The 11,889-nt window shown below is 53.0% G+C and overlaps 1 protein-coding gene across 1 annotated transcript; it reads right to left on the reverse strand.

Annotated features, from left to right (window-relative positions):
• Nucleotides 1–706: 706 nt before the first annotated feature.
• On the reverse strand, nucleotides 707–1,630 carry LOC128974762 (olfactory receptor 14J1-like). The gene has a single exon (XM_054391460.1). It carries the CDS (start codon nucleotides 1,628–1,630, stop codon nucleotides 707–709), a length of 924 nt encoding a protein of 307 aa, XP_054247435.1.
• Nucleotides 1,631–11,889: the final 10,259 nt, after the last annotated feature.

Consider the following 11,889-nt stretch of genomic DNA (forward strand, 5'->3'; position numbering starts at 1 on the left):
AGTCTGTAAGTGCCAGGCCATGTTTGTCCTGGGATAGGTCTAAGACTGTGCTGGGATGGGATCAGGAGAAGCAGTTTGTGTTGGGACAAGGCCAGGTCTGTATGTGAAGGGCTTAAAGAGACCCAGTTTGGACTGAGATGGGGCCCAGTCTATAGTGGGATGGGATTAGGGTCTGCAGTTTGTACTGGAATGAGGCCACTCTGTAGTGGGAGGGGTCAGGAAATATGTCATGGGATGGATGGAGTTGGTAGGGAAAGAGTCAGAGGATCAGTTTGTACTGGAGTGAGGAACAGTTTCTGCTAGGAGGGGTTCAGGAGACCCAACTGCTACTGGAAGGGGCCAGAATCTATTGGGAGATGGACAGGGGTTCCAGGGATTGCTGGATCTTTGTGGCAGTACTGCTGTGCTGGGACTCATGTCTCTGCCAACTCTGCACACAGGAATTGCCCCTGAAACTCCAGAAAATTCTTGGAGGAAAAAAATGTTACCAAAAAGGCCTTTATTTTGTTTAGCCAAACAAGGAGCACAGCTCCTCCAACAGATATGCTTGGTGAGAAAAGCAAAGCAGAGTGAATTAGAAAGGGGAAGACAATAATACAAAGAGTAAAAATGCACCAAACCCAGCCAAAACTCGAGGAGCCAGGCTGGGCCTGCACTGAGTGACATCAGAACTGCTCTGCAGGAGAAGACAAACAGTTTATTGCTTCTAAAACAATCCAGGGATTAGTTTGCTCAGGGCAGCCTTCAGCTCCTGGTTCCTTAGGCTGTAGATGAGAGGGTTCACTGCTGGAGGCACCACTGAGTACAGAATTGACAGAACCAGGTTGCAGGATGGATAGGAAATGGAGGGAGGCTTCATGTAGGCAAAGATGCCAGTGCTGAAGCACAGGCAGACCACAGCCAGGTGAGGCAGGCAGGTGGCAAAGGCTTTGTGGCGTCCCTGCTGAGAGGGGATCCTCAGCACTGCCCTGAAGATCTGCACATAGGACACCACAATGAACACAAAACAGACAAACACCAACCAGCTACTGACCACAAGAAGCCCAAGTTCCCTGAGGTAGGCTGTGGAGCAGGAGAGCTTGAGGATCTGGGGGACTTCACAGAAGAACTGCTCCACAGCATTGCCCTGGCAGAGGGGCAGGGAAAATGTATTGGCTGTGTGCAGCAGAGCATTGAGAGCCCCACAGGTCCAGGCAGCTGCTGCCAGGTGGACACAAACTCTGCTGCCCAGGAGGGTCTCATAGTGCAGGGGTCTGCAGATGGCAACGTAGCGATCGTAGGACATGGTGGTGAGGAGACAAACCTCTGATGAAAGGAAAAAGAGAAAGAAAAATGCCTGAGCGATACATGATGGAGAGGAGATGTCCCTGGTGTTCCTCAGGGAATTGTCCATGGATTTCGGGAGAGTGGTGGAGATTGTACCCAGGTCAAGGAGGGCGAGGTTGAGGAGGAAGAAGTACATGGGGGTGTGGAGGTGGTGGTCAGAGGCTATGGTGCTGATGATGAGGCCATTGCCCAGCAGGGCAGCCAGGTAGATGGCCAGGAAGAGGCAGAAGTGCAAGAGCTGCAGCTGCCTTGTGCCTGGCAATGGCAGCAGGAGGAAGTGGGGGATGGAGCTGCTGTTGGCCATCTGCTGCCTCTGCCCATGCAGACCTGTGCAAGGAGGAAAAGGCAGGGACAAGTTAGGGAACACTTCTCTCTGCACACCAAGATTGCAGTGCTCCCAGAACACCTCCTCCCTGAGCTGCAGCACCAATGGATCAGCTCATTCCCCACCACCAACAACCTCTGGCATCTTCAGCACAGCTTCCAAGGCAGCTTGGACACTTAGTTTCCATGCAGACAGCTCTGGGGCAGCACTTGCAGAGTCAGAGTCAGAACACAAAGTGACCACATGGCAACAGCAATGCCCCAGAGCAAGAGTCCTGTGGCTGGATGGAGAATGAGGGAAGAGCAGTGCAGTGCTGCAGAGACAATGAAGGGAAGAGAGAAAGGCAGAGGGGCTTGGGCTGAAGCCTTCTCCTTGCCCAGCTCTGCTCTCTGCAGCTCCCAGGAGCCTTCAGCTGAATGGCAGCTGCCAAGGTGGTGACTGCTGCCCTGGAGCCCATAGCTTTCAGGGCACTGCCTGTGCTGGGGAGAAGAGGAGAGCAAAAGGTTGCATTGGGAAGGGTGTCTGCAGTGCAGAGAATGGCACAGAGGTGCCTGATCCCCCTTGCCAGGGCATCTCTGGCAGTAGCTCCCTCTCCCCTCCTGCCCAAGTTTCTGCTGCCTGCAGCTGTCCCTGCCAGGAGTTGCTTCTCTGTGCCCAGCTCTCCTCCCTGTCCCTGCTGACAGAGCCCATCCCACCTGTTGTGTGCTCAGCTCTGCCCTGCAGACCCCTCCAAGCTGCAGGACAGTGCCCAGGGGCAGCTCTGGGTGTGCAGGGGCTCAGGTGCAGCTCACACAAAGGATAATGAAAGCTTTGGTCTCAGAGTGTTCTGCAGAGTAGAGAAATAAACTCTAGTCTCACACTGCCCACCCAGCACACCAAGGTGATCAACATTCAAAGCCAAGACTCCTTCCCTTCCAGGAAAATGCTGCCTTGATGTTCTTCTGGAAAGCCTCCTCAGAAATGCCTGGGGGGAGCTACAACTGTGAGCAGCTCTGCCCATGGCAGCTCCCTCTGCACAGCACAAGGACCCTGTCCTGCCCTGCCCTGCCCTGCCCTCCTCTCCCTTGCCCTGTACCCACAGACTCACCATGTCAGTGACTGCAGTGACTTCTCCTCCTGTGAGCTCTCAGTCACCCTCCTGGCCACCTCGAAGCTCTCTCTGCTTTCTTCATCTTCCTGAGATCTCCTGGCAGTGCCCTCACCCTGCTGTGCAGTTCAGAGGAGCTGCTCCTGGCCAGAGCTCTCTCTTTTCACTGCTGTCTGATTGCCAGCAGCTCCCTCCAGCCACAGAGCTCAGCCCAGCTGAGCAGCAGAGGACCAGCCCAAGGCATTTAATGATCCCTCTGGTGGCTTTGGTGCCATGTGAACATCAGAGCCTGAGAAGAAGATGATGAAACCTCTCCAGAAGTCTAAGTTATGTTCAGACTCTGAAGTTTCTTGTAGTGTTGCTGGGTCCCAGTGAGGACACTACTGGGAAAGTAGTGTAGAGAACTGGAGGCAGTGATGAGAGGTCAGGACAAGCAGAGGAAGTTGTCTCCGATCCTGAGCAGACCTGGAGGTGTTTCATTAATCCAAAGGGCCAAGCCCTGACCCCCAGCCTCTGGGGGAAGGTGTTTGCAGAGCAAGGCACAGTGGTTTTGAACTGAAAGAGGGGAGATTGAGATTGGATATGCAGAAGAAATATTTTACCATGATGGTGGCAGGACACTGGAGCAGGTTGCCCAGAGAAGGGGATGTCCCATCCCTGGAAGTGTCCAAGGGGAGGAAGTTTCTGCAGCCTGAACTAGTGGCAGTTGTCCCTGCCATGGCCAAGGGCTTGATCCAGTCTCTATTTTGCATCCCTGCCAAAGCATTCTAGGATTCCTTGATTCCCATATCCCAAACTGACTCTCCATGGGACTGCAGAGAGTTACATACACCATGAGGGGATTTTCTTCTGAGCCAGTGCCCAACACCCTCACAAAAAAGCAATAATTACTATTTCTTGGCCATGAATTGCCAAGGTTTGGAGATAAAATAATTTACATAAATATTAAATAAAAGACAGGCAAAAATTAAAAAAAAGAAAATCAATTCAAAGACATTTTCATCTCTTGTGAATGTTTCTCCAAGTCTGTCAGGGGAAGAGACTCCCATGGTGGCCTTGCCAATGGAGGATGTGGAGATTCTGCCTTAAGGGTCTGAGATTAATGATGGGAAGGTTGAAAGTGTGTCTAGGAAAAGATCCAAGGAAGGGGAGGAGTGGGGTCCTGGTGGCTTATGGAAGAAGAAGCATGGGAAAAGAGAGAGAAAAGGGAAGAAAGAAGCTGGTTCTGCAGAAAGAGATCACTTCCCTGGTGTGCCCTGTAGCTGATCACAGCTGCTTCTCCTCTTTCCTGAACACCTCCATTTCCAGCCCTTTGTGTGGGGAGGGAGCTCTCTGGTCTTGGTACAGGAGGAGGTCCAAGTGGCAGCCACTGGTGGCATCAGGGCTTGTGTTCTTTGGGACAGCAGCTGGGGGCACAGACATAAGTCTGTAGCATGTTGGTGTCTGTGTTCTCCAGATGTGAGCTGTGCTGATGTTAGGAGGGGAAAGCTGGCCTGGAGCTGGGTGTTGCAAGGTAGGGCAAGAGTGCAAAGTATTTCAGTTGCTGATTAGAGACCAAGGCTGGACAGGTCAAAGCCCAGCCTGCTGCTGAGTGGGGAGGGAGACTTCATAACAGCAGAGACATGGTGGGGCTGAGGCACTTGATGAACTCCTGCCTTCAGGGCAAGGGCTCCAGGAGAGCAGAGCAGGGACTGGCAGGAACCTCAGGCCAGCCAGCAAAGGCAGGGGCCAGGCTCTGCCCATGTAGGGGACTCCCCCTGGCACTGACTGGCAGCAGCCCTGTGGGAAAAGTCTTGGTTGGCAGGAGCTGGCCAGGAGGCAGCAAGATTGACCAGCAGTGTCCTGTGCTGTGTGACCAGGAGCATGGCCAGGAGAGCAAGGGAGGGGATTGTGCAGGTAACTGCACCCAGATTTCAGATCCCCAGAACAGCAAATGGGTTGGCAAGTAAAGGACAGGTCCTGCTTGACTAACCTGATCTTCTTCTACCACAAGGTGACCTGCTTAGGATGAAGGAAAGGTTGTGAATGTTGTTTAACTGGACTACAGGAGAGCTCTTGACACTATTTCCCACAGCATCCTCCTGCAGGATCTGGCTGCTCATGGCTTGGGTGGATTGTGGCAGTTTAGGCTGGATGCCCCCTGCCACTGCTGCATGGGCCGCGGCTGGAAGCGGTCAGCACTGGGCTTGGGAAAGGTCCGTGCAGCTTTGGAAAGTCTCAGCGTGCTGTTGCCTGCAAGGGGTGGAAGGAGTCGAGTCGAGGAGCCTGATTGTTCTGACTCGATTGCCCCGAGGGGTGGAAACATGCCGCTTGAGTGGATGGAGAAATGTTTGGTTGAGAAGTTATGAGGTTGTTTCCAGGTGGCCAGGATGTCCATCGGATCCATGAAGAGTTCACCGTGCAGAAGAATGAACTCTGCGTCACTGGGAGGTTCCACAGGATGAGGGAGAAGAGCTGGACTGAACTGTGACCTGAGCCCGAGGGAGAGACTCTTTGGAAGGACGCCCAGATGAGGACCTGGACTTTGCCAGACATGTCATCTAAGAACTGTCTCTGATCTGATGATATGTTTTGGGTGCAGGAATTATGGGTATGAAATAAGGGGTGGGATGTGGCAGTTTGGGCTGGGTGCCCCCTGCCACTGCTGCATGAGATACACCTCTGGTGTCCCAGGTACCCACCCACTAGGGGTGGACACAGGAAACGGCGTATTTCTACCCATAAATCCTGCACCCTATAAATCCATCTGCAGAGTCATCCTCTTCCTCTTTCTTCCCTCTCTGCTCCCATGGGAGATGTCCTCTCTTATCGGGTAATGCCGGGGGAGTATCCTCAAGGCCTCTTAGGCCTGACTAGGCCTAATGCCAGGAGGAGAATGGAGGGGGGGGCAGTCTCAGACCTGGCCAGCCTGAGACTTGCCTAGCAGCGGGAGGGGGAAGAAAGAGCCCTGGGGATTTGGGTTTACCCTCATGTGGGAAGAAGGGAAGGATTGGGAAGCCTTCGGGAATTCTGTGAGGGGTTCTGTACGCTTTGGGATACTCTTTGTCACTATGCTTTGTAGCTTGTAGTTCTCTGTAGTTTCACCAATTGCTTTTCCATTTAAACTTTCCATCACTCTCCAATCCGTCTGTGTGAGTCTCATTCTTTTGTCCCTTTCGGGGCAAGAGATGTTCTGGCTGACCCCAAACCAGCACAGATGAGCACCCAGGACCCCAGAGGTGTATCTCATGTAGCAGTGGCAGGGGGGACCCAGCCTAAACTGCCAGAGGTGCACTTCTCACTTTTTATTACGAGGTGACTCTCTGTGGCTGGCTTTATGGGTGCCAGCACGACATCCACTCCCAGAGGGTACTTGAACTGGATAACCAACAAGATCCCCATAATCTGACAAGTCCTTTAACAGTTCCTTCCATGTGGGGATGTACTCCCAGGAACCGTCAGATCATTTATTCCTTTTAACCGCCTGTTTAATTTGCAGTGGTGGTTGTGGTGATGCAGAACCCAAATGAGTGGCTGCTGGCTGGGCGCTTTTTCTTCTTGTTTATCTTTAAAGACGCGTGCCGCGGCAAGATTCGGCAGTGCTGTGCCTTGAGCTAAGGACAAAGACGATGTGCCTTCAGCAGCAAGCTGCTCAAAATCTTGTGCCCTCCAAAAGACACCATTTTAGGGTCTGTTCCTTCAAAGTCCTGTTCGTGGGATCGTGGTTCAGGCGGTTCGTAAAATGATGGCGCCAGGGACTGCTCTGGGGACCCGGACTGTGTTGGGGCTGCGCGGTCTGGAAAAGCTTTCCACTGAACTCTTGGATGAGCTAGGATTAGAACTAGCGCTCGACTCTGTGATTGCTCTAAGGGCAGCACTAGTCGTCTTCATTTGTAGCAGGAATAAATCGCTGAGTCCCATATGCTTTACCTCTGACTTTTCTAGCTCTTTCACCAAATGGAAAATCCTCTCCTCAAAAATCTGGATCTTTTCTCATAAGTCCTAAGTTCAGCCAGCCCTTGGATAATACAGGCTCCCAAAATCCTGACGGGATCGCTGACAGCGTTGGCTAATTTACCAGCAATGTTCTCCACATTTTCACCCATTCCAAGCCTGAGACTGTTAATTCCTAACCTAATCTGTGTAAAACCATCACAATTGGGCACCCAGGCATTTGCTGCACCATTCTGATATGGTTTAAGATCAAATTTATAAGCCAGAAATCTGATAAAATATGAATATGATTTATTAGATATAAAAAAATATTTTTCCAAGTTAATTTGATCCAGGTTCATTTGGCCGGTCAATGCTACGTTGATTACACACCATAGGATGCTAAGGAACAATGGAATAACAGTCTAGAAAATCAGAAACTTGGAATCGAGAGGACCAAACAGGAATCTCTTATAACGTGAAAACAAACAGCAGTACTGCCTCGGGAGGCAGGACAGACACTCCCAGCCTCACTGCAGAGTTAAGCCACAGAGAAACAGTCTGTGAACTTTAGAAACAACCAAGTAAATTAGCTTTAGTTACTCACAAACCTCTGAGCTTCTAGTCATCAAAATTTTTGCCAACTGGAAAGACAATTGGAGCTGCAATTTGTAATCCGAAGGGCAGGGATAATCCAAAAATAAATCCCAAACTGGAGGAAGTGAGGGAGTGAAAGAGAGCACGCTGCTGTGGTGTGGCCTGGGACTCAACACGCTGCTGCTAGGACAAAGCAGGTAATCGCCCTGAAGACAGGCACCAAGTGGGTGCTTGTCACTGCCTTGAATCCTGCTAATGAACAGGGTGTGGGCTCTCGAATCATCCCCTAGAAATTTCCCTTTGAAAACTGAAGGCCCCAATGGCAGGGCCCAATGGCAGATCACCTATTCAAATGTAGCCAATCAGTTCAAAGTGCTGTATGGCAGGCAAACTGCACACAGCTTCTGGACTAGCCTCTGACAGGTGCAGTTGTCTGTGTGAAACGTGAGGCACGGGGTCCAGCTTCCACACTCCCCCCATGCAGCCTCAACAGCACCTGCCATTGGCTCCTCGACCTCAACCTGGACCCTACAACAGGGAGGGAGGAGAAAGGGCAGTGGCCAAACAGTTTAGCTGGTTCATTCATGACTCTTCCAGGACAGTGTGTGACGACATAGCTTGGCTTCTGGGACATCATGGAGCTGTTAGAAATAGAGAAAAGAAGGCAAAAATGAAGAGAGAGCAAAAGCAGAGAGAGTTCCCACTGTGGATCCAGAGGATGTCTCACTGGTCCTGAAGGCCTTGATAGGTGGAGAAGTGGTGATCCATGGGGCAGCTCTTAACTTCCCTCTTCCCTTGGAGGTTTTGTGCCTTTTCCAATCCCATACCTGGTCCCAGTTCCTCATTCAGATTCCATGGTTACAGCACATTTGACTGGGGTCAGCCCCAGTCCCAGGGTCAGTCACGTGTGACACCCCTGTCCAATGGTCAGTATCCTGTGTCACCCCTGTCCCATGGTCAATTCTTTGCTCTTTTGGTACTAAACTCCTGTGTCAGTCACCTGGGAGGGCCCTCTCCATCCCAGTCCCCAGACAACTCTCACACTCAGCACCAGCTTGCATCCCAACACTCTGCAAAGCAGAACCTGTGCCATTGTCTGCTGAACAGCTGCTAGAAGCACAGAGCTGTGGCCTTGCAGAGCAGCAGCAATCTTCCTGGGGCAATGCTGTGAAAAGAGCTCAGAGAAACAAGGCTGAGCCCAACAGGAGGAAAACAAACTGCAACCCATAGGGCAACCTCTCTCCTCACATCTCCTGAGCTGATGGACCTCAAGATGGGGACTGCAGGTCAACCTCTGTGTAAATCTGATCTAAATCCCTGCAGTGATTCTAACCAGTTGTTGGGGGTTGACTTGTTAAGCCTTGCTCTGAAAAGCCACAGCCTGAGCTTAGGATTCCCCAGAACACTTTCAGGAATTTCAAACTGCTGCTGCTGCCTTCAAGCTCTCCAGGAGCCACAGTGCCATGGGAAAGCTCTGCCCCTGAAATCCCTGCACCCAAACTCTCAGTCATAAACCAGGGACCAAGTCTGGGAAGACAATTGAATCTAACCTCACCCAGGCAGACTGGACTTGAGCCAGGTCAGTGCTGTGGAGCAAGATATCACCCAGCAGCACCCAGCATCAGCCCAAGGCTTTGTGTTTCAATGAAGAGCCAAGGAGGATAGAGAGAGAGCAGTAAAGGAAGGTGCCAGCAAGGAGGGGCAGCTGGGGGGTGACTCCAGCCTGCAGGGAAAGAGGCTCAGGGCATGCAGCAGCAGAGCACAGCCTGAGGTGCAGATGCCAGAGGGCTGTGCAAGAGCTGAAAGCCTCCTGGCAGAGCCAAGCTCTTCATGCCTTGGGTTGTGGCTCTTGGCTGTGCCACTGATGCCTATGAGGAGACAACTCCTCCTACCAGCCCTGGGGCCTCATTGCCTCCTTGTCCCTCCTCAGGAGCCTGGCAGGGGTTGTGCCATAGTCCTGCCTTTGACATTGGTCCTCTCCATATTCCCCTGCTCCAGGAAGCACTGTGAGGGGTGAGTGAGGGACAGGATCTGCCTGTCAAGGGGCCAGGGCTCAGGGTTTGACCCTTTGCATTAATGAAACACCTCCAGGTTTGCTCAGCATCAGAGCCAACTTCCTCTGCTTGTCCTGACCTCTTGTCACTGCCTTCAGTTCTCTACTCTAACCACAGCCTGGAGACACTTTCCCAGTAGTGTCCTCACTGGGACCCATCAACACCACAAGAAACTTCAGACTTTGAATCTAACTTTGACTTCTTGAGAGGTTTCATCATCTTCCTCTCAGTCTCTGATGTTTACATGGCACCAAAGCCACCAGAGGGATCATTAAATGTCCTTGGGTGGGTCCTGTGCTGCTCAGCTGGGCTGGGCTCAGTGGCTGGATGGAGGTGCTGGAAAACAAGCAGCAGAGAAAAGAGAGAGCTCTGGCCAGGAGCAGCTCCTCTGCACTGCACAGCACAGCTGAGGGCACTGCCAGGAGATCTCAGGAAGATGAAGGCAGCAGAGAGAGCTTCGAGGTGTCCAGGAGGGTGACTGAGAGCTCACAGGAGGAGGAGAAGTCACTGCAGTCACTGACACGGTGAGTCTGTGGGTGCAGGGCAGGGCAGGTGCAGGTCCTGCAGGCATCTCCTAAAGCTGGCACAGCCACAGCTGATTGGGGCTGTAAGGAAAAGTTCCTGTCCAGAGGCTCTTTTCAGACCATTGTGAAGAGCTGTGGAGCCCTGGGGTGCAGGCAGGGCTGGGCAGGGCTGTCCTTCAGAGCAGGGTCCCTGCAGCCCAGGGGCTGTGTGCTGGGGCAGGGACTCTGCTGCCTGCCAGCCTCAGCTCTCAGCCTGCCCAGGGAGCTCCACCTGGTACTGTGGGGAGAACTGTGGGTGGAAGGAGCCACCCCTGGCAGTGCAGAGCAGGGCAGGGTGGGGCAGAGTCCTTCTGCTCTGGAGAGGCTGCTGTGTGGCTCAGGGCTGCTCAGAGCTGCAGCTCAGCACTAGGGAACTTCCAAAGGGGTGTTTGAAGGACAAGGTCTAAGCAGGGTCTGCTCTGAAGATAAAAGATTTCCCCAGTCTGTGTTGTCAGTTTCCTACTCTGAGAACTAGGCAGGGGGGAGTGAAAGAGAGGGAGAAAAGGATCATTCAAGTTGGAACAAGTCCTTGGAAGTCATGAACTGTATCCTGGAACGGTCAGGAGGTCTGCTGGGAGCCTCCTAAAGTGCCTTCAGCCCCTCCTCTGCTTATGGACAACACCAGCAGCACCTTGGCTGGACTCCTCGGGGTGTCCAAGCAGGAAGATGCCCCCAGCCAGAGCCCTGCAAACAGGCAGGTTTCTGTAGGTGAGTGCACAGAGGCTGGGATGGGCTCTGTGAGCAGGCAAAAGCCACGGCCCTGGGAAACTCCTGCCAGGGTGAGAACCTCCAGGCAGCAGGGATCTGATCAGGGAAGGAGAGGAAACTGAACCCAACAGTGTTGTGTGAGGGAGCATTCAGACATCTCCATCTGATCCCCTGCAGGCCAGAGCTGTCCTATGAGCAAAGCTCCCTGGCCTCCTCTCTCAGCCAGCAAAGCCTCTGCCCTCAGGGCTGTAGGCTCCAGGGCATGAAGCAGCTCCTGTCCAGACAGAGCTCCAGCAGAGCTGTGGGGCAGCTCTGCAGCCCAGTGCCAGGTCCCTCTGCAGAGCACAGGGCTGAGAGCCACTGCCCAGGGTGCTGATGTCTGAGAGGTGGCTGCACAGCTGCGCTGCCTCTGCCCTGCGCTCTCCCAGCCAGACCCTCACGGATTTTGCCCTTCTGTTTCTTTCTGCTCTCCTTTCAACATCTCTTCTGTAAGGCATTGGATCCTTTCCCTGGAGGGCCTGCAAGGCTGCAGGTTGCCCTGTAGGAGGGCACAGCTTCTCCGTGGCTTCTCTGTATTGTCCAAGACTCCATGGATTCCGGGGGGCTGAATGTGTGCAGCTGCAATGAGTCCTCTGTGCCCCTGGCTGGGAGGGGAGAGCTGAGGATGTCCTTGGGTACAGTGAGGTGGGGTGAGGGCACTGGCAGCTGCACTAGAAACTGGGCTCCTCTCCTCTCACCTGTGCCCAATTCCTTTTCAGAGGAGTACCTGAGGGGGATTAGCCTGCACCTGAGAGATGCCAGCCCAGGGCAGCTGAGAGCACAGTGATGGACAGAGCAAGTGTCCTCCCTCCACAGCAAGGCACAGGCCCTTGGCCTCACATCTCACAGGCTGTCAGATGCTGCACCCCCTCAGCAATGCCCCAGATCAGGCCTGTGAGGAAGTCAGGACACTGAAAATGTCTCTGAAGCTGCAAGCTGATGCCACTCTCATTCTTATTTCCTTCTTTCTACAGGGCAGGACAGACTCCTCCACAGCCAACAGCAGAGCTCTCTACTCCCAGTGCCAACCTCAGCCAGCAGCAAACAGAGCTCATGAAAGCAACCTGCCAAAGGTCTTCCAGAGAAGGGAAATTGCAGTCTGGGAGAGTTCAATGAGAAGGGAAATAGATTTTGATGGGAGACCTCAGTCCCAACTTATTGATGACTTTTCCTCCCTGGAGGAGTTCCAATGCCCAGAGAGCCAAAATATCCAATGGCAGCTTCAGCACTGAGTTCCTCCTGCTGCCATTGCCAGGCACAAGGCAGCTGCAGCTCTTG

The sequence above is a fragment of the Indicator indicator genome, chromosome 23 (genome assembly GCF_027791375.1).
Source record: "Indicator indicator isolate 239-I01 chromosome 23, UM_Iind_1.1, whole genome shotgun sequence".
Classification (NCBI taxonomy): Eukaryota; Metazoa; Chordata; class Aves; order Piciformes; family Indicatoridae; genus Indicator; species Indicator indicator.